The sequence below is a fragment of the Anopheles stephensi genome, chromosome 2 (assembly GCF_013141755.1).
Source record: "Anopheles stephensi strain Indian chromosome 2, UCI_ANSTEP_V1.0, whole genome shotgun sequence".
NCBI classification, from domain to species: Eukaryota; Metazoa; Arthropoda; class Insecta; order Diptera; family Culicidae; genus Anopheles; species Anopheles stephensi.
Window position 1 is genome coordinate 71,962,428 of NC_050202.1, and position 22,725 is coordinate 71,985,152.

General features: G+C 43.8%; 1 protein-coding gene across 1 annotated transcript; it reads left to right on the plus strand.

The window, feature by feature from the left end:
• The first annotated feature begins 207 nt into the window (after positions 1–207).
• LOC118504682 lies at positions 208–1,014 on the plus strand. Its single transcript, XM_036039496.1, has 3 exons — positions 208–347; positions 426–572; positions 651–1,014. The coding sequence occupies exons 1-3, from the start codon at positions 260–262 to the stop codon at positions 902–904; spliced, it is 489 nt and encodes a 162-aa protein (XP_035895389.1). The 5' UTR covers positions 208–259; the 3' UTR covers positions 905–1,014.
• The last annotated feature ends 21,711 nt before the right edge of the window (positions 1,015–22,725 follow it).

Below are 22,725 nucleotides of genomic sequence, written 5' to 3' on the forward strand. Positions count from 1 at the left end.
ATTTGGAGTGAGACTTCCTTTACCCACTTACTTACTGTACAGCAAATCTTGCACTTGCATAAACTTTAGTTCAGGATAAAAGTTCAAATAAATGTCCCCAATCTTAACACTCGGCGACTCATATGTCAACATTGGGGATCATTTGACAGCTCGTGTCAGTTTGGAAATTTATTTTACCGATCAGTCGCTTGTACCGCAGTGCGCGCATCTGTCCAAATTTCTGTTATAAAAAGAAGAAATATTAATTTTTTGTTAGTATATGGGTGAATTAATCGAAAAAATGCATGATACCAAAGATTTTTGCTTCACGTTGCACGCGTCCACGTCGGATATAGGTGTGATCTTGAGTGAGTGCGGGCATCAATGGCGACAATCGCGAATGTAAACATGTTTGGTTTCGTGAATGTCCTGCTATTTTTCCACAGAGCACAGCGTCTATTCCATCATTTACCAGCGAGGCATAAGCTTTAGGGAAGGATTTCGATGCGGAATGTACGACGGTGTACCGTTGATGTTACCGTGCAACCAGAAAATTCAAGCCTATGTGGACGAAGTGATGGTCGATACGCAACGTAAGTATCGCCTGCTCCCGTGTATAATGTGGTTCCGGTTCCGTGTAGTACAGGAAATGGTTCCATTCGGTGTTGCAGGTTTCCTAGAAGCAAAGCAGATCTCCAAGTTTATGGTGTACATTTACACCGGCCGGAACAAAGTGCTGGAGCGTTGGATTTTCGACCTGCAGCCGAAGGATGCTTACGATGAGACGACCTGTTCAAGCAAGGCAGTGCCAGAGATGAGTGATATTGTGCTGCAAATAACTTCAGTAGCATGCTGTCTGCCCATTTTGAAGAAAAGATGTCCCTTATATTTTGTATTCGGAGAGGCAAGTCACGATAATGATTAGCTCGATTATAGCGAAGCATGTTGCTATCACTATCATTGCGAGTATGGCTTCTATCTATGAAAGTTCCACGTTTTACTTCCCGATAGAGCGTTAATTAGGTCCAGACAGTAGTAAAAGTAAAGTTTAATAATGTTTGACTTGTTTGTTTGTGAGCCGTTTACGGTTGCTTGTAGTTAATAAAAGATCATAACAATAACGTTATTCAGATATAGCAATTGTGTAACTCTCGTCATGAGTGACCTAGTTGTGCAATAGCTGAGAATAATCGATTTATTGGTAGGGAAGACGGCCAAATGCTTTAAAATATCGATGAATCGTTTTCTGCACCGTGTCTAAATAACAATTCGATCCTGCGTTACACTGTCCATAATAACCAGAGTTTACTCAACTTTAAGCGAACCTTCATGCTCCGCTAGCGTGTAACAGTTGATCGTAAAGGTAAATTTTTATCGTTATGACTAATTTTTAATCACATTTCGTGCTGTTTCACCACCAAATGATGCTATAATACCGAGGCAGATTGAAATTGAAACACAATGAAATACTCAATTTTTCCCTCTCCTCGGTGTCGGAATTTTCTGCTACGTTCGTTTAACTTGCCCCGTGTTGTAATTTGAAATTCTTTCAAACCAACTTCCGCACTTCCGTAGTGAATGCGACCGCATTAGTTAGCCATTATGAGAAAGATTATTGCACTGTGGCCACTCATCGCCGGAATGAAAGCATCTTTTAGCCTTGTTCTGCATTTATTTTTTGCCTCTTTGCATACCTTTCCCACTGACTGCAATATTTGCCATTGGGTTGGGCAGCAGGATTTTGTTCTTCGTTTCGTATAAAAATTTACTTTACATCGTTCACTTGTTTCCCGCTCACTATACTGTGTACCGTTTTTAGAATGCTGATCCAGCAGAATCATCTGTGCGATACCAGAGCCGCGAATGCGATAATTCTTTCATAAAAAAAACGTGCCTAGTACGGTTTTCCCGACATCGGTGGGAAAGTCCCAGTCCACTGTACGATTTAGATTTTCCGATCTGGGAATGATCCTTTTTCCGTACCATTTTCGCTGACATGCTTAATTAATTCTCTGAAAACTCCGTTCCACTTCATCGGACACCGCAACGCATTATGACCTCCGGGGTGCCGGTGGGCCGAACGACCCAACGTAATGACGGTCCGTATCGAAGCGTTACGCAGCTCACACGTTCACCCTGCCCGGTGTGAAGATGGACCGTTTGCAGCGGCTATTTTCGATCCGATTTCCGCTTTATTAAGCTTCGCTGGGCTGGCACTGTTTACACTTTGCAACCTTCGAACCTACGAACGACTGACGTTTGATACGTTTCGGTGTACGGCTAATATCGTTCAGATTGGTCCATAATCGTTCGATGCGGACATTGTTGCTTCTGGTGGGCCGTTCGTATTTTTTTGGTTTGGTTTCACTGAAACGTATCGTCTAATGAATCGTGTATGTTAAGGGTGACTCGAGGAAAGGTCATTCGGCTTGACAAGTTCTACAAGCGAAAGTTGAAAACTTTGGGCCATAAGAAGAGGTGTTGATCAGTTATGATATCGTTGAGGGTGGTCTTCAACGGAAAGGTTCATTGGTGAGCGTTTAATAATATTGAATCTGGGCAAGATTATTATTTATAATGAATCTAAAGAAGCTTCTTGTAATATAGAGAATAGATTCTTTTTCTTCTTATTGGCTTAACGATCTCTTAGGTAACGGCCTGCCATATCTGGCTTACTAGGCTTATTAATACCGCATAGTTGGACAGTAAGTTCATACTATAGACGAACGGCCCAGATGGGAATTGAACCCCGGTCCTGCCGTGTGAAGACCGGCGCCGCTGTTGCCACTACTACAGACTTTAATGAAGTCATAAATTAATTTAATTGTAATCCGCTAAATTGCTGAACTTCTTAGTAAAACAGCACAGTTGGTCAATTTATTTGACCTATTTTATCTATAGCTTGCATAGTTTATTTGTGATGGCTACATTTTTACGCCGGTAAAATTAAATATATAACTCGGTATCAGCATTTTTTAAAGGTAATATAATGCTAAACATTGTTCTTCTCATTTCAGCAACCATTAATTTTAAACTCATACACAAATATGTTAACAGCTCCCAACTCTTGTGAAGCGACTCGCAAATTATTTGATGTATTGAAGATAAAGTGAAGCTAATTATTTATGTATGAGCGGAACCGGAAGGCTGACCCTTATCCTGCGGTTCGTGCGTTAGGCTCACGCAAACGCACACCCCATAACATCCCCAAAGACCAATCGAACAACACTGTTCGAACACCCGAATTAGGCCGGCCCGTTTTGATATTCCAATCACGTACAACAGTTTGCGCAAAATTTATGCTGCTTATTGTTTTATTACATCGCTTATCGCTCGATTAGCTGCACGTGCACCGCCACACGGTTTCGGTTACCGCTGCGTACGGGGCATGTTTGTAATAAACTAACGCAATGGTTTCGATCGTCGTTCGCCAACCGTACTGACACGAACAGTTATTATTTTATATCTGATTAGAAACACATCCTTCATACGTAGAACATAATTGAGCCGCGTGGTATCGAATGTGGTACGTTCGTTTGCCTCTTTCTTTTACCTTAGTATTGATTGAACTGGGTGAAATTTTATAATAATATTTTTTACTGTCGGGAGTTTTTATTTTTATTTTTTAATATACTTTTTGATCAAGTTTTGTCTTCAGTTAGTTGAAAGAAAAGAAAAAAATCATTAACAAAAAATATACACAAAAGAGAAGATAAATAGCAGGCATATCTGGTGCGAATTCAAACCCGCTTGGGACAACGGATAGATTGTGTGCAACAATAAAAAATATCAATCAACAGTATTCATTCAATAAAATGCAATAATGAATGGCAGCTTTCATATAATTCATTCCCTTCAAAAGGGATCGCTGATTAATGCCTACGTAAATTTATATTTTGCTTAATTAATTTCTTTTCTGGTCCATTTTCGCTCGTCGAAGTGTTATGAATAGACATTTCCACAACTTTAATAATAGCAGTCAATTCCACGCACGGAATTCTAAAGGCCCCAACAGAAATAGTCGTAGTAGGGTGGACTCTATAATGCACAAAGATTCATATCGAATGGTGCTTTTGTTTTTCTCCCGAAAACACATTTGAAAGTGTTAAAATTCACTGAATTTTCCCCACCAGAAATTGTGTTTCCAAGTGTTACAGTTACGAGGAAATCTATAACGGCTATCGTACAACCCCATCACGCTCGCTAGTGTCGTCTGAGTAATGCAATCTTCAAATCAAAGTGTTTCTCGAGCTCTGCTGAAACTGGCTCGTCGCATCGGTTCGGTTACAGGCGATGTGCAACGTACCTTGCAACATGTGGGGCTCTAGCTCTTGAGTGTGGAAAGCCGGCCGTGTCGTTGAAGCATGTACGTAAATATTGGTTCTTCACTTCACCGGGACGCTGGCAACAACGATGGTAAGCAGTAAATTTTCATGGGAACGCATTAAACACAAGCCGTTTCGTTCTTAAGCTAACAGCAAACACCACATGCACCGCATCCGGTGCGTCCGGTTGCTTGAAGCTTTTGGAAGCCGGATCCCTGTTGCTTCTAGCTAGGCCGGTCGCTCAAGTTCTACCTGACAGATAAACCAATAAAGTTAGAATGGGATTACAACAGACAACCGCTTCATCCACTCGGGAACAGTGATTGATTTAGACTGCTTTAAAAATCATCCATACAAAACAAATCCCTTCCTACCACCACCAGTTAATGTAAACAATTTATGACAATAAAAGTCGAGTTATGAAACGTGAAATTAATCTCGGTGGAATTTAAATAATTATACCTATTGCTGTACCGAGGTGTTAGCTTCCCCGGGGGCAAAGTTTGAAGCACAATTGGCCTAGAAACTAAATAACATAGCAGAGAGAAGGATTGAGCAGAAAAGGGAGCAACTCAACCCGGAAATCAGCGAGCGAAACGGAAGCAAGGCAAAAAGGCAAGCCCTCGAGCGGTGGTTGGTGTTGTGTACGAATAGAGCAGCAGCCGTCAGCCACATCTGCTAATGATCTGTCATATTGGAGCGCATGGCTCGGGATGCTACCGGCCGATTCCTACCCTTGATGCACGAGGGCCTTGTTGCTGTCAACGGAAGGCTTTTGCACTGCTTGTCTCACACGTTGTTAAGCACCGGCAGACACGGACCGTTCCAGACATTCCATTCGTCCGAGCAGGCCCAATTACTCTGTCACGTCATTGTACAGTTTTTCTCATTATCCCGCAGGCTGAAGTGGGATCTTCTTATCGTTGTTGCATTCGGTTTTTTTTTGCCATCATTCACCCGTTTCACGTGCACGGTTGGTGTACCTGGTTGCACCGGTTCGACTGGTTTAACTTTTCAAATAAAAAAATAACAGTGCTCAAGTGCGCTTTCATGGCCAAAACAAGTTCTCGTGAAACATCTCGCAAAGAAAGAAGAGATGAGAGAGAGAAAAATTTATGTTTCCCTCTAAGCTTTGTACCCACTGGCTAAGGACGCAGTTTATTAGCTGTACGTGACAAAATACTGGCTGGTTTTTGAATGTACCCCCACTTCGCTCGATCATTCACTCAACGGTGCAATGTAATATTTGCTTCGGTTTACTGTACAATTTCCGGAACACCGGTAAACAGAGCGATGATTGAGCTTGGTTCAAATAATTCCACCTAAGCGCAGCCAGGCTCAGGCCTTTTCGGTGACTACTTTCCACCTTGTCAGTAGTGTGCGCCAACGCACACGGGTGACGGTTGCCTGGGTAGTAGCTTATACATGCATAACAGAGTGACGCTTGGCAGTGATAATTAAGTGGCACGCTGAAGATCAGCCAAGTGGGAGGCACAATACGCTGCAAAGCAGCAACAGCAGCGTGGATTGTAATTAAGACATCCAGTGCGATAGCTGTCTCGTGCACTTGCCCCAGCAACGAGTTCCACTAATTTCACACTAATAAAGATCATAGGTCACACACAGATACACAGAACGCGTCACCACAATCTTCAGCGGGCGTAAAGTGGATACTTTGTAGATTTCTTGTTTGAAAAGCAATAAAAGCTGGTAGGATGGAAAGTTGGTGTACGGTGCAGATAACTGCAATCGTTGCCTTTTCCATTCGCCCCAAACCTTATTACACAGTTTCCACCGGGAAAGTGAATGATTAACATTCTGCCTTCATTAGCGACCGATTGTTCTCGTAATACGGCACAGCCAGGCAGGCGTGTATTGTGTGATACAAAATGTCATTTCAACAATTGGCATCCTCATTTTTTTTTTGTTGCTGTGTTTGTTAGCACCGGGGAACTAAAGAGAAGGGCAAGGAAAAATGTAACAATAGAAAAGGGCTGCATAAGTAGATTCTGGTGGCTGGTGCTAGCCGGTGCAAAATTAACTCCGAACAAAGAACCGGTTCTTGTAAACAATTTTAATTGCGAAAAATTGCAACAGTTGTGATGACTGATTGTGCTTGTGGGGAAGCGAGTTGTGTGGAACCGAAGTGACGGTGTGACGAGAATTTGAATTAAAATTTCATATAAAAGTGATTTATATTTTAAATGGAAAAGTTACAATGAATTCTGTGCTGTTACATTGAGTTACACGAAGCGTTACATTGCAGTGGCTTAATATATTTCACGATTCCCTTGTTCTGATAAATCATTAACCGTGTAGGGCGCACACTCACACACTCTGTTTACATTCATAAGAAGATTTAATGCCTGCCTGGTCCAACTCTTTTCACACCGGGAACCGCATGCCGGCGCTTCGGTAGAAGAATAAGTGTACGATAAGGCGCACGAGGGGGCACGAAAATTGTCCTCGTAAAACTCTGCCGGTATAGAATGGCTCGTCACAGCACAGGAGCGGTGCTGCATTTGGACGAGTATAACCTCGTACGTAACGCTCCGAAGTGTGGTCCTCGCACTTGATTCGAGCCATCGAAAGGCTTGGCTCGGTACCGCGGCCATAAAGAGCACGCGTTACGGGGCGTTCGTTGCGAATGCAGGGCATAAAATATGAGTGTCCGTGATTATACCACCAGGACCAGGTGAGGTGTTGTAAGACCAGCACCAGCTAGGTAGGTAACAGCTACCTCACCATGCGTGTGTGTTGGTCGTACCATACCAACTTGCCGGCAACGTGTCAAGACGCATCGTTTCGCAGATTTTATGGTCCTGTAAGATAATGTATGCATCGTACGTCGAGATACGTAATGCGTCGAATTTCACTGTTTGCGCGTGATGGCAGCAGGGAAATTGATTCGTTCTTGTTTTGCTTCACGCATTCAGCTACAAACGCATGTTTATGTATCTTATAGGAGACATTCGAAGGTACCGATCGCAGATAACAGGACGTAGGAGACGTGTCAATGTCTTTTACCGTGACACATTGAACGCTTCCTCGATTGGATTGGATGCAATAAAGCCTGAGATAAATCAATGATGGGAACGAATTGATAAAGTTGTACTGGCACTGTTTTAAAGGCTATTGCGTGCCGAAACGTGTAAAAGCTTGAGAGAAGAATACATTTCCGCTGCAGTATTCTGTTTGATGGGGAGGGTTTAAAAATCTAGTGCCAAATGCACTCGAAACTTTAAGGGTGATTGAAGTATTGTTTTTTGCTTATTTATTGTCTGTCGTTGAGGGAATTTAATTTTAAATAAGTTTGAACCTTAAGTTGTAAATTCACATAAAGATAATTATTATCGCGAACGAACCTTTTTTTTATCTTTACGTAGTTGTAGCACAGTTCAAAAGCACCGATTTTTTGTCGGTTGAAGTCATCACCGTCCAAATCTATCAAGCAGAATCATGCTCACAAAAGCAACTCCCGCCCGCCCAAAACAGATGAACAACGGGATACTGAATGGGACACGGTACTCGAGACAAAACAAAGGCCCGCAGGAAACAATAGCACACCGTAGCGTAGAGTTAAACGCGATACTTGCAAGGTAAAGTCTACAACTAAGGTCCTATTCAGCACCCGGATGACTTCTTTCACCGAGCGGTAATAGCACCGAACACATGCCTACAAGTGGAAGCCAAAGTATGATTTTGCACCCGTATGAACAATGTACAATGTTTAAAAAAAAAACTATTGCAAGCTTTCGAAAGCTTGCCTCTTTTTTTTTTTGGCCAAGAGTTCGTTCCGCAGGCGAATCATCAGAAGGGAAGCAAAACAACAAGACCTTTATCACTAGTCGATCCCGGGGGCGCTGGCACAGTATGAGTTTAATCAAAAATGCTGTCTGTTCTGCTTTGCTCAGCACGCCAGCGCTGATGAAGACCCAAGGTGGCGCACACAAAGAAGCTGCACACCGCACACTCACACGGGATTGCGCTCGGAAGTTTACCTGAACGTTGAACTTCCGGTTGCTGTCCCGTTTTAGTTCGTCGCATCTTTAAACCAGCCCTTGCTGAAAACGGCTCCGTACGGCATGTGGGACCCCGAAACGGTGCAACCGGTGATGACGGGCTTTTACACCCGTGTCCGGAGCTTGACGACGCTGTACAGCTGCCGACAACAAGAGAACTGCTCTCCAACCTGTTACAATGTTTGCCAAGTCGGGTCCGGCTCCGCACACTGTGAATGCAATTTGCTGAGGTGGCGCCCGGGTGCCAGCAGCCAGGAAAGCGCAAACAAGACGCCCAGAGTGCACCCGGCTGCAGCTAAAGAGCGCTGCAAACCGCAATAACCGCCGTGCGTGGTACGGATGCACGATCGACAATGGAATGCGGTGCGAGTGAAATTACCGGTTCCTGTGCTCACACACATGTTCGGTTTCGGTGAAATTTCCAAAGCCATAAGCCACTGCTACCACTGTGATGGTGAATTTTGAATTTTTGGATTACTCAAAGCGTAAAAACTGCAATCTAGGGATTGGTAGCGACCACCAACACGTACGCTAAAGGGCTGGCAGTTTTTTGGTTAGTATTTGTAGACATACAGTCAAGCCAAAATTTTAAATTAATCTACGTAATGTAAAGTTTTTTAGCCTTCATATGCAGCCATACAAGGCTAACAAGATCAATTTCTATTTGAAACTGAGTTTATGGTTGTTTAGAAACTGTTTTTAAAAGCAAAAGAGATTTTTATTTGCTGATTTCCCATTAATGGAGGCGCCTGGTCGTTGACAGTCAAATTTGGTTTTGTTGTTACCGATGCATTAAAACTGGGAAAAGTTGATTGCTGTTGGTTTTCCAGGTATTTGGAAAAACAATTAAAATAGTTGTTTTACATAGAGTTTTTTTGCAAAAATTTTACGCAATAAAAAAACATCAATAAAACAAATATTTTGAATCAAATGAAGTACGGCACAATAAATGTATTCTTGTAAGAAGATTTGGTCATATTGCTTATAACGGTAGGTTGTTAATTTTGCAAAATACGTTCATACATTTTTATTAACTTTAAAAGTTTATTCAGAATTTGTGCTGCGTACTCATGACGGGCGCCTTCGACCCATACGATGGAGACGCCTGGTTGTTCATAAACGGAAACGAGTTCTTACATGGAAGTGTATTGTTCGGTATGAAGATAAATAACTTGCAAATGAAAAAAATCGTTCGTTTCTTCTCAGATTTATATTTAACCGGATAAACTCAAAGTTACTATGAAACCAAATCCAAAAACTGTTCAATATAACTACAAGAACAATTAAAGCGTACTATTAAATTAATTGTTTCTGATAGCTTGTTCAGTGTGTAATTTCCTATTTATGATGAATTAAATTGTTTGTTTTTAAGAAAAAACTAGCAAGAAAAATCCACCATTTGAGATTTTTTCTTTGAAAATTTTTTAACTTCAATACAACCCGTTTATACGTTTATATAAGCTTTTTACTCAAATGATGTACATCAAAGTTTTTCAAATTCACGTTTAGATTTCTTGCTCGAATGCTAAACCGCACGAGTAATAAGGGCGAAAGGTCCACGCACAACATTCAATTACGCAAATAGACTGACGTACCGTCGCACACTCGCATGCGTAACCGGATTATGACGAGTAAGTGTGCCGGGCGACGCACACAGCAAGCCGTAACGCACGATGCATTACCATGCAGCATCATATGTCACCACGGTTTGGCAGTGTTACACCATCACACCATCACGCCGCTATCACCATTGACATATGGAAATATGCCCCCATGTTACGGTCGCCATACGTTCATCAATGGCCGAGCACACTCGTTGACGAGCTGTCAAACAGGAGAGTACCGAGATAAGAGGGTGCCTTTTATGGATGCATCGCACCGTACCCTCTATAAAGGGCTATCCAGCAACAGTCCAACAAACAGTGGGCGTACGTTAGTTAAGTTAGTTATATTGGTCCCCCAAAAAGAGGTGACACACCGGGCGTTAGTGGTTCCGAATCCGGCAGCCCGGAGTCACTAAAGTGATTGAGTAATTGAATGTCAATCACTTGGCTGCTTGTGCTGGTGGGGTTTAGAATTGCGGGAACGACGATCCCTTTGATTCCCAGCAGGTTCGGTAATGCGAACACGTTTCGTGCACACACGCACGCACACACACACACATACCGTCGTTATCTTGCAACAAAAGGGTCCTCTGCTGTTAGGTGCGCCCTTGAGAACATGACATTCCTCTTTGGAAGGGTTCCAGCCAGCCAGCCAAAGCTAGCGGTTCGCTTTAATCGCACCACGCCGTACGGGCACGTGTGAAACTGCTTCTCGGTTGACGGACACATCGGCCTCGGAGCCGTGTACCGAGCGAGCGAAAAACAACTCTTTTTAACACCCCGTTTTGGGGTAGGGAAGGAAATCATTTATTTTGGTGCAAGCGCAACGCATCAAGCGTGCCCCGTCGGATGGTGGTCGTGTGGTCAAGCGCCCTTATCAGTGTCGGTTTGCACGAGACGCGTCGCCGTGACGTTTAGTGGAGAGGCGCACATGAACTATTTCTGGCGCAAAACCACCAATCTTCCCTTCTAATTAATTTCCTTCTAAGCGCAAATTTAGTGCGCTCCAGAGAGAGAGAGAGAGAGAGAGAGAGACACACACACAGAGGGCCGAGTGCGCTAAATGGTTGTTACACGATCATTTTTAAACGGAATGCTTTTTGTTGTGCCCTGCTCCGGCAAAGGTCTACTCCACGTATCCATGCACGGATGGATCCGTACGGAGTCTTTTTGACTTCTGACACCACATCGTTGGACAATGGGACGGTACGGGATAATAGTGTGTGTGTGGATCCTGATGCTGAAACCAGCACCATTGCCCGGATGGTATCCTGGTAGATGGTCTGGGAAAATGTTAATGGGCTAACATAAAACACCAATTAGTTACGGATTGGCATGTTTGGGCTTTCTCGGACGGACCGACGGATGGACGGTCTAATTATCGTGCCGAGCATCTTCCAGAGCAAAGATGAATTATGCGACCGGTTGGATGATGTAGCGGCAGGCATGTAAGTACATTCTTGCTGGTTCTGAGCCCGTTGTTTAGGCAGAGCAGAGTGAAGCGTCCAAAAATATTGAACTGGAAATTAAACTCACACTTTAACACTCTATTCTGATAAAGATTTATACCTCACGAGCTTAGCATTTTTCAACAAAATGTTTAAAGCTCTATCTCTTCATTTCACCACTCAACTTGCTAACGCAAAATAAACAAGGCGCAAAGATATGCTCGCTAAACAAAAGAAAAAAAGGCAAACAAGTTAACGATGATGATGTGAGAATATTTTCAAAAGGTTTCACTCATCATTCGCAACAACACACGAGCACGAATTATGAAGGCCCCGGATCAAAAATAAAGCATCCTTCACATCCACAGTGTGCCGGCAGCGGACAAACACCGCCGGTTCTAATCGTGTTCCACACTCGAGTGAGCCATTAAGCATCGTCCAGTTCCCTAAATTTGGAACCGGCTCCTCCCTTCCTACCACCCATGGCTCATGTTTCCATCCGTCAATCGCTAAGGCATCCTTCTGAAAGGATGCAACAACGGTCGGGTGTGAGTGTGTGTGTGTGTGTGCGGCAGTTTGGTGTTTTGCACGTATCTCCCAGAAACACGTCCGATAACGGACGAGTCTGTGTCCGATGGTCTGCGAGCGTCTGCCATCAACGAGGCAGATGACGCTGTTGATGAACCCAAGACGAGCAGTGATCTGGCCACTGGGCGCCTTCTTCTCACCCATCAGGCCCCAGTGATTTCAGGGATAAAGTTGTTAATGGAAACGGAGCCGGTTTTTACGAGCAGCTCGGCAAACTGGGATGGGCGCCGTAGGTATGATGGGTCCCGGTGGGATTTTTAACGAGCCGAATGGCAACTGCAAGATTTATGCCCATTCTTGCCACAACCGCCCCTGGTTCGGTTTTTAATGCTTGCCTGCTTGTGTGCGCTTTTTCACAAAAACACCCGGACGGGCGTGATGTATCAATCTTTCATTTTAAGCAAACCCATAAAAAAGCGGACTATGGCCTGAGAGGCTGGAAGCGATCGTTCATTGATCAATACTTCACTCGCCTTGACATGGTGGGAGAAAGTAGGGAGTTACGTACGTTTTTTTACAACTTATGGGAAGTGAAACGTTTCTTCCTTCTTTATGCTACTTTTTACTTAAACTTAAGCTCAGTTTTTAGTCCTCAAAGTATCCACACAAACATTGCAGCTTTCAGACGAGTTTAGTTTCCATAAAAATCAATCTATTCCTTACCCGCCTGCAATATTGATTGCCTGAACCAAGAGAGTGTCCGCAATTAAAACCAGCCCGACCAATCCGTTCCTGAATCATTTCAAGCCAATTTCATCTGAAACTGATTACACTTTTTAATGGAACCAACGTTCAATATTTCATACGCTGACCAACCGAGCAGATAGCAATATTGAGCACTAGATTTTACACAGTTGACCCACAGCACACCCAGCTGGATGACCGGGTCACCACCCTTCACCAATCGATAAGCGTTCAATAAATCGTTTCGCAGAAATTGAATCAAATGTGAAGCTTAGAATCCATTACTGCGACAGCAAGCAGACGTGCAACGTGGGTGAAGTACGTGCAGCAGGCGTGGCCAGAGGGTGGTAATATATTGATATTAGTGCGAGGCAAGATATTACCCGGTATCGTCAGACATTACTGGTCCACAATTGTGACAGCCCGTCATGACGGGCATAACGCAAGGGGTGGCATCTGTAGGGACCGTCCGGAGTCACGAGACCTCATTTCAGACGCTGTCGATCTTGTTGCCTCGACCCCGAGGACAAGTGTTGACATACGGGACAGATCAAAAACGCACCATCAACAGAATCTCGGTCCGTAATATCTTCGGGGTGGCCACTACCACGTCCATTACAATCAGCGGAGCGAAGACACGACAGCTCCCGCACGGACCTTTCACATTGGTCCGAATTTTATTACCGTTCTTGAAAGAGTTCCAGCGTGTATGTGTGTGCGTGTGGTGAGTCCATCCTCACAGTGGTCTCCGACCATATGTGTGCTAATAAGCGTAGCCTTTTCCGTTGACTGGCGTAGCGCCGTTCAGTACGTTTGGCAAGGTTTATTAAATTTCTCAAATCACACACACTACGTGACGGACCACAGGTCGTGATGCGTCTTGCGATTTTGGCGAGCTACGCGCTGCGTTTGTAGCTTCTTTGGCGTCGCCTACGCGTGGCCTGTCCGTCGGTTGTCAAACAGCGAAACAGACGGCCGTACAGGTTGCCCGAGCAACCGCAAGATCCACGCGTGACAGATCAAACCCTGGTGTCACCGGCAAGCGTCGGAGACCGGTGGGTGTCCGGTCGTAGATTTTGTGCCGAAAGACGGTCATCATATTGACACAGGATGACAGTCGTCCCTCCCTGTCGTGCGTTCAGTGTTCCGGGTGATGGAATAGGCGAACAGGAGATAGGCGAACTATACGAAAGCAACGAACGTTCGCTCCGAAGGGCCGCATGCGGATCGGGATAAAAGTCACCACCATCCCCATTGTCAATTTAATTTCCTGTTCCCTTAACACCACCTAACAACTTCTTCACTACGTCACGGAAAAGCGACCACGGGGGGACGACCGTCCGACGGGCCGGGAATCCCGAGCGGGGGAAGAAGAATGGGTGAGATTCAACGAAATTGAATCAACACGCGTCGTCCGCCCCAGCACGCCCCAGCAAGTGAGGCAAAAGGCGGGTCCAGTGGAGTGGAAAAAACAAAATCATTTCCAAACACTTCACCCATAAATTGGACGGATACTTACCCGCCCGGTGTAGTATCCGTCAGCCTGATAAGGTTACGGCCCTGCTAAAGGATGACCCTTCAGCGTGAAGGAAAAACTTCTGGCAGCTTCTTATTCGCTCTTCTCTTTCGGGACCATCACAGAGAGCTCATACTTTTGGGTTTTAGTTTTTCGCCTCCCCAAATTCGGCTTTCGATCAACTACTGGCCTAGCGCTGATCCGATCCCGACTATCGGTAAATCCGGCACAAGATTCGAAATCAATCTCGCTAACACGCTCTCGCCTAACAATACAGCTTAACTCATACAGATTTGGCGATTTCTTTTTTCTCCGCCCTACAACCAGTTCAGCCATCCTGTAAGGAAAAAGCGACATTTTCATCCGGGTTTTTTTTTCGTTATATCGATTTAGTTGTGCGCTTGTTGGTTTTTATCGTCTTCGGGAGTCATTTCCTATCGCTTCTCCCGCGTCACCACAGCCAGCACGATCTTAAGGTCTCCAGAGTTGGACCTGGAGTGTTGTTTGTCCGACTTTACATGCACCATCTGCACTGCATCCATTAAGCAGTTGCCCATTTTACCAACGTACTTTACCGATTGAGCTGAAAAGCACCAGGTAGTAAATTGATTTGGCCCCACCGTTGCCATTGAATGTCCGCAAAACCGTAAGAGGATCGGGAGATGCAATTTGTTGAAAAGGATTAAGCGGAAGCGTTGGCCGGGTCGGGTTTGAGATGTCGTCCGTCCGTCCGTCTAAGAATTTCGGAGAATATAGCATGGAGAGCGCTCGGCCCTGCCGATTACAGGACACATGAATCACTCTGACTGATTACGTGTTTGCTAAATGCATTACGATTATTATGAAGCACCCAACCCGGGGGTGAATACGAGGAATTAATAAATTGTCCACCCTATTGAAAGGTTTTTAGCTTTTGTTCCTGTTCCAGCAAATCGCTCATGAGCTTAGTGATGCACGTGAAGAAGCGTAAGCATTAGTCGAGTTCGATTCCTTGTAAATGATCTGAGAGGCGCTTAAGACCGTCCCGAGCTCATGAAATCATAAAGACCAATGGAAGACTGTAATATACTGTTCGTTGGAAAAGGAAATATTCTACTTAACCTTCCTTTCCATTGAATCACTGTTTCATGAAGGCGTAACCCTCCTACCGCCTCGCACTAGCCCGCCCGACCCGGTCGAAAGGTCGTTCGAGTGCTGGACAAATTAAATCATCATCATCAACTCGCGACAGTTGAAGTTTTCCCGAGTAACACTTATTGCTGTTTGCTTGCCCGAGCAGAAACGCAAACGATACTCGGGCGTGATCCAGTAAAAAGTGCTAATTAATTTGAAAATAGCAAACTTACGATAGCAAGTGGAAAGTTGGGGGGGTGGACACGGTAAACAACAACCCTTACCAAAGGACGCATGAACTCTGGAACATGGAGAAGGTGAGAGGGGGGAGAGAGCACACTCACGTGCAATTAATGAGTTCTTTACTTCGATTTTATTCCCAAACCTTGGTGGCGCTTAATAGAGCTTAAGCTATGGCCCCCTTCCGTAACAGTATGGGGAAAGTAAAATAACAAAAAATCGATCTGGCGAGACAGGGTGGCAAACAAAGCGACGACGGCGAGTACCTTTATAATTGAACAACGTAGGTGAAAAATAAAAATGAGGGAATGAAAACGCTACCATCAACAGCGGGTGGAAACTAATTGTTTCATTTGGCTTTAAATGGGGATGCATAACAACGGCTTTATGCATATTTTATGTTGTTAAATAGTTAATTTGTGTTTTTTAATCATACCAACTCTCGTTTAAAGATTTACCAAACAGCGTTTCTAGGGTCAATCTGGTCTTATAGGATCGTATAGGATAGGGCGGAGGGCCAGGTTGTCCATTTTCTATTGATTCTCTACCAATTTTTCATTTATATGAAGGTGCGTTCCGGTTATTTAGCTTTAGCTGCTTTCGATACTTCTGCTAGGTATAACAATACTAAAATTTGGAAGAATCATCATCAACATATTATCTCAGGGATACGAATTTTGATCTCGTCTAGGGTGAACAATTCATCGCGTAAGAATCATCTCTTTGTTCTGTAGAAATTCAGTAGAAACATTCTATTGTACGTCTCGGTAAGTATCACAATAGGCATCAAACACCGTTTTAAATTTATATTTACCTTTTTGAGCCTTTGATATCCCTCTAGTGTTGTTTACTCTTGAAATATGGCAGAAACTCTCCATCTAGAACATACATCCATTCAAACGATGAAGAACATCCTGTAAGAGGCAGCTCGGTTCAAAGTGATGGTAGCGGCGGTGGTCTCACACAGCAGCACCAGCAGTTGTCGAATCCCTTACGGGCCACTATCGAACTGTTCTGCTAGGTGGTATCAGTAAGTCTAGTAAGCAATTATACAGCCAGCAAGACCTAGCAGCTTGATTATTCTTGTAAAAGAATATTCCAGACAAGGTGGACATTGTTGTGTATAATTCGCGTACCATGTCCAGGACGAAGCCCTCTCAAGCCGATGTCTTGTCCAAGACGAATTAATGTAGAGTAGAGACTCTCGGCTGGCCTTAGCATGGGTTAACAGAGTATTTTTGTAATAAAATTTATCGGAAGATGTTATTCTTTAATTCAGTATGAGCCGTATGTGAGAAATATGAGATTTATTCTTAAGACATCGTTAATGTGTCAGCTAATAACCATAGAGCCTCTCGGACTTTTTTAAAGGCAAAGTTCAATTATTTCTAATTTAAAAAAAGTGATGAAATTTTATTAAACCACTCTAATTTTAACGTCTTTTTTGTCTTATGGTAGTCGAAGAGGAAAACCAGTAAAAGTTTCATGTAATTATCTTGTTGTCGTTGCTCTATTTATTAATTATTTTAAATTATTTCTCAATAGTGATCGAGTATGATTCAGTTGTTTCTCACTAGTTTCTCGCTAGTGGATACTTCAATATTCATCTTTAACAATCATTTCTTTATCCACACAAGCTTACCTCTTTGTCTTCCTTCTTGGCACCATGACTCATCGGAATGCAATTGACGAGGCATCGATTAAAATGTTAAAAAATACTTTTAATAATTTTTTGCCTTTGTTAGTTTGCCAAGCGAATAACCCATGTTTTAATGTTCTTTCTCGTTCGACTGAAGAAGCAAACACGACAAACAACCGGCCGAAAAATGTAAAACACGTTTAATTAATTTTTCACCACCCTAACCAACCGAAATGGTGCCCCCCCGATCTTGAGGGCTTTTGCACCGGGCCAATGCACACCACGGCCAAAGTGACCACCGGAAAGGAAAATGGTATGTTTGTAGATCATTTTTCATGTCCCTTACTTCACCGAAAAACGGGGCCATACCTAAATCAGGGGGGGGGGGGGAGAGAGAGAGAATTTTTCCAATCGTTTCTCAATTATGCTAAAATGGAGGTTCAGTGGAGCTTCCCATTTTTTTCACATCTTGCCATGATTTTATTTCCTTTCGTTTAGATGCCAGCAAACTAAAGCAAAAAAGGGCGCATTCACACACACACATACAGTTCGCATCTGTGTGTCGATTCGATTAGGAGTTGAGGGTGGCCACCTCGGTCCCTTTATTTATGCCTCACCCGGTAATTCGTTTTCGTGGTTGCCTTCACCTTGGAGACACCCGTGACCAGCTGCCTGATGACTTTTGGTGGCCCGCATTTTGTTACTTCTTCGCCTGGGTGTGTGTGGCTTCTTTTTCCTTCTTCGCTGCTTTGCGGCAACTCCCCTTAAACTGTCAACACCACTCGTCGATACGGAATGCATGAAAACCTGGCGTAGAGCATCAATATAAAAAACGGTCAAAGGCCACCAAAAAAGGAAAACGACGCTAACAAAATCGAAAACAAAGTGGCGCATGGAGACGAAGCAAAAAAAAAGAAGCCGAAAATCTCTGTCGGCAGCCAAAAACTGTACCAATTAAGAATATTAAAAATCGCTCCCCCAAAACCCTCCCCCAGCTTGGGGTTTATGGGGCGTTGGGAGGCCAGAAAAATGAATTGATTGAAAATGCCTGAACCTGGCACATTGGAAAAAAGGGCTGTTGGAGGAAGAAGGAGGACCTCCAAAAACTCCCTTCTTTACACCCATCGAACTCCCACCCCTCCCCCCCCCCCCCCAAGGTCGGGCCTAATAATGATGAATGGGATCGAGGGTGCTAATTAGATCCAGTACCGAGCGCACCCAGTGTGATTGGCATCCCGGGTAGCTTCGGGTAATAAATTAGCGAATTAACAGTGATCCCGGAATCTACTGGTTCTTGCCCAACCTTTCCCCCTGTCCCTATTACCCCCAGCTTCCCAAAGGATGCTGTTGCTGCGGTCATCACCGGGCGAAGATATTCGCTCTCTCACTCTCTGCTGCTTGCGACCGACTTCCATTTTCTTCGTGGCCCGTAATCCAATCAATTAGCAAGGATCTAGGCCCGGCTCAGACAGGGGGCTTAAAATTTAAGGAACGAAATTGAAATTCAAAGTCCACCCACCGATGTTCTGCTTGCCAGTTTCGGGCACAGAATCATCATCCTCGTCGCCTTCGCCTGCCGGCTTCGTCGAGGATTAAGAATTCGAGCAGAAAGTATAAAACCATGTCGCTTGTCGCTTCTGCCTATGTTCGCCTGTTTCGCTGTTCCGAGAACAATCGGTACGAACATCGGGACCGCCCGGCCATGCCCAGTTCCAACCACCCACACGTTCATGAACCGAAACGAAGGCAATCATAAATTTGATAACTTTGATGAAATTCGCAATAGAACGTTTGCTACACGAGGCTTGGGGGTGGTAGACTGAGGGAGGGAAGCTGTTTCCATTTTTCCATAACTCCCGAAGAAATAAAAGGGGGGGAGGCCGTCATATCGTACGTTCGGTGCGGCGAGATAGGCAAGATGAATCTAAAACAAAACACATAAAGCAGACGAAGCCGAAAGGAATTGAACGAAACGGTCCACGGGATTGATGTTGGGGTCTGGGTCTCTTATAGTGTATGTGTGTGCTTTTATATATCCCTCTCTCTCTCTCTCTCTGTACACCCGCAAACCATTTCTGGTTTTGCTTTCACTCGTAAATCCCCGAATCGTATGACAAAATTATGGCAAATCGATTATGATGTAAAAAAATGGGTATGAGAGTTTTCTTCCTTTCTTGCTTGTTCGATCGACAGGGTGGCAAAGGAAAATCTCGAAATTGAAGAAAATGGCCTTCTTTCCCGGTGAGCAAGAAGAAGAACCGAGCCAGCACACGGGGAAAATGTGTGAAAAATCGTATCGCATAAGCGGGATGAGAACGATGGTGGGACAAACACGCAAAAACTTCGTTCGTCCATTTTGTCCCCCTCACCCCCCTGAAAATCCCAAGGATCAACAATCAACATTGGGCATCGGAACGTAAGGGTTTTTTTTGTTTTTGGGGGTCAGGAGTTATTTTACCGAACGAAAATTGGGACTCGACGGGGTGTGCGACTGCTTGGGAAAATGAATTAATAAACGGAAAATCGTCCCTCGCTCGCTCCGCGACGCTCCGTCGGGGAACGAGAATGGGCACCTGCCATATCTCGTATTTAGGCCCCTGGTGCAACCGTGCGATTGGCACAAGATAATTGAGTAGTAATGTAAGATTGGCGAGCACGTTTATTTCCTAACCGCTGGCACGTGATTTCTGTGCTTTGTGCACCCAACCCCAAACGGAAATGATTTTGTGAATGGAACGCGTGCGTTACGTTACGTCGGCTTGGATGGGACCAACCCGGAAAAAGGTAATGCGTAAAGGTAAAATGTAAATAAAAACGATGCTCCGATTTATTTTCTGCTGTTGCGATCCCTTATCGGGAGCACATCGCACAGGCTGGAAGAAATATGTACGAAGGCAAATTGTGCTATCGATTTTCGAAATCCCTGAAATGTAAGTATATTGCGCGAGCAATCAATGAATACGCCGATGCGTAATCGCATATGTTAAGTGAGGTGTAAAGCGAACGCATTATAAGACCCGTTGTAGGATCGGTTATTTTTGAAGCAAATTCATTCGACTGTTTATTGTAGCGCTGGGAAAGGAAGTGGAACAACTCAAAACGCGGCTCATACATAAAGCAGCACGCGCCTGTGTGTGTATCTGTGAGACAATTTAAAGCTTTAAAAATTTCTCGTTATAATGTTGAGCGCATTTATTTCGTTGAGAGTATCATACATTTATGCTCTTTTAATTGTAGTAAGAGAATCGGCAGTTTATTGAGCTGTATTAACGGATGTTTCAGTTGAGAAACTTCAATTGTGACTGCCGATTCAGATTCCTCGTAGTAAAAGTTTGCTTTGAGCTGTTGAGTAGGCAATCTCCGTTCTACAATTCTGGAATTTCCTCTTAAAATGCTTCCTAGAACAATTTGAATATTTGGTTCGTTAAGTGGTATTCATTCTTTCGTAATTTCACACGATAGAATACGCTTTGTTCGTCTGATGTAGTTTAAATCTCCATCTATCTGGGGTCAATTATCAGCACCTATAACAGCTAAGATATTAAGAAACATGCAACAAACAAACTTCTCCACTTAGAGTGGAAACTCATGTAGCAAACTTACGGAACTGTTTAGAAAATGTATAGTCACCGGGGCAGTCCGGTAGCCGAGGCGATAGCTGCGCCGGTCTTCACATGGCAGGACCGGAGATCAAATACTATCCACCACCGTCGCCCCGTACGTAAAACTGACTATTAAGCTCCGGGTAAAACCAGGTAATAGGAACCACAAATAGCAGGCCGAGACCTCTTGAACATAGTCTCAGTATGTTTCATGGACACATGGATCCAAAGCTCTTCTTAACTGAATTCAAGAGAAAGATGTACTGACAAAATGTTGGCCTCTTACGAGTGAAAGGACATTGCAGGAACTACTTCCATGATCTCCATAATGAATTTTTCACAAAATGTGCTTCAATGTAGAACAAATCTGATTTTTAACACATTCAAAAACAATTGGCACTTATTGGATCTTGGCTTCAAGTTGCACCATATTCTTGACCAAAATTACCAACTATCATGTTGGCAAAAATCTTATTCATGTTCGATAATCGTTATGGGTTGGGTAATCTAGCTATTTCTTTAAAATTATTTCTGAGAAATGTTTCTGAAGGTTAGGGTAAAATGTTATGCTAATTCCATGCTCACACCTTGAAGAGCGTTTAACCCTATTAACTACATTAAATGTTCGCTTATTTTGAGACTTTAGAAAACGAGACTCTACGGCGACTCTTCAGCTACAGGGTATCAATAAGGCTAGTGAGCCATTATATAGTCGATCTGGCCAAGCAGGTTGTTCAGCCAAAAAGCTATTTTAAACAAAATTACCATCAATCAAAGATTGTGTGCGGATGGAGGTACGGTACATAAATTATTACCCAAATATTTAACGTGCTTAAATGCAGCGTTCATTTTGTGCAACAGCAACAAAAAAAAACCCTTCCAATCCTGTATCCGTCTTCATAAAAGCGGCTATCGCTATATCGCATATATTTTTACTTCTTTCTCTATAATTCACGATCATTTACGAGTTGATACGAGTCCCAGTTGCTGGAGATGGTCTTTCATTATTGATGGATTAAAAAACGGCTTCTGCATTTGCAACGGGGCTCGTCAAATACGGCACGGACCAAAAACATCGAAACCGAAATGTTCGTTTGGATTTTTGGCCGACAATTTACAATTTAATTATCTTTTTTGTGCAATCTATAGAGCGAACACGGAAATGTGCGCCGTGCGTGTGAGATTCTTTCTGCACCGTGCTACGCCTTGCTGGTGGAAAGTTGTGGAACAACAAAGGAAAAAGTCATCATTCCTAGCGTCAAGGATTGCATTAACGAAAATGCCTCCCCCCACCCATGACCTCCCCTCGCCCTTCTCCTCATCCCACTACACTTGGTGCACTTGACGTTGATGTATGCATTAATGGATGAAGTGAAAAAGAAAGCATCAACGAAGGGCTGATTTTTTTTCCTTCGCATTTTCGTTCGTTCGCTTTTATTTCTGCGCGCTAATAAAATCGTACACCACATCAAAAATCGATTGCGCCATCAATCGCGGATGCAGCTTTATTGCACAAGAGCCGTTCGAATGCAGCCAAGTGCACTATTAAAACCTCACACACTCGCACGCGGCGAGTGTGCACCGGATGGCGGCGCCGGCGGGAAATTTTCGAACGATTATTTTGATTGCCCCACTTCATTTTGTGCAAAAGTATTGAATTGAAGTAATAAATATTGCTCGTCAAAAGCGAAATCCCCGCTCGACGCGAAAAGTGCTTGCAGCGGTTTTTCTGCAAAAAAAAGAAGAACCGGGCATTTTCTGATAGCTTTCCTGCACTCCAGCCACCAGGGTAGCATAAATAGTCAGAGAGAGAGAGAGAGAGAGAGAGAGAGAGAGAGAGAGAGAAAGAGAAATAGGAGTACTGTGTGCGAATGGAAAAAAGGAAAGCTCTCCGATAAACAAGCTAATAGACGGGACGGGACGAGATGTTGATGATGATGGACCCAATTGTGTGAGGTTTGGCTT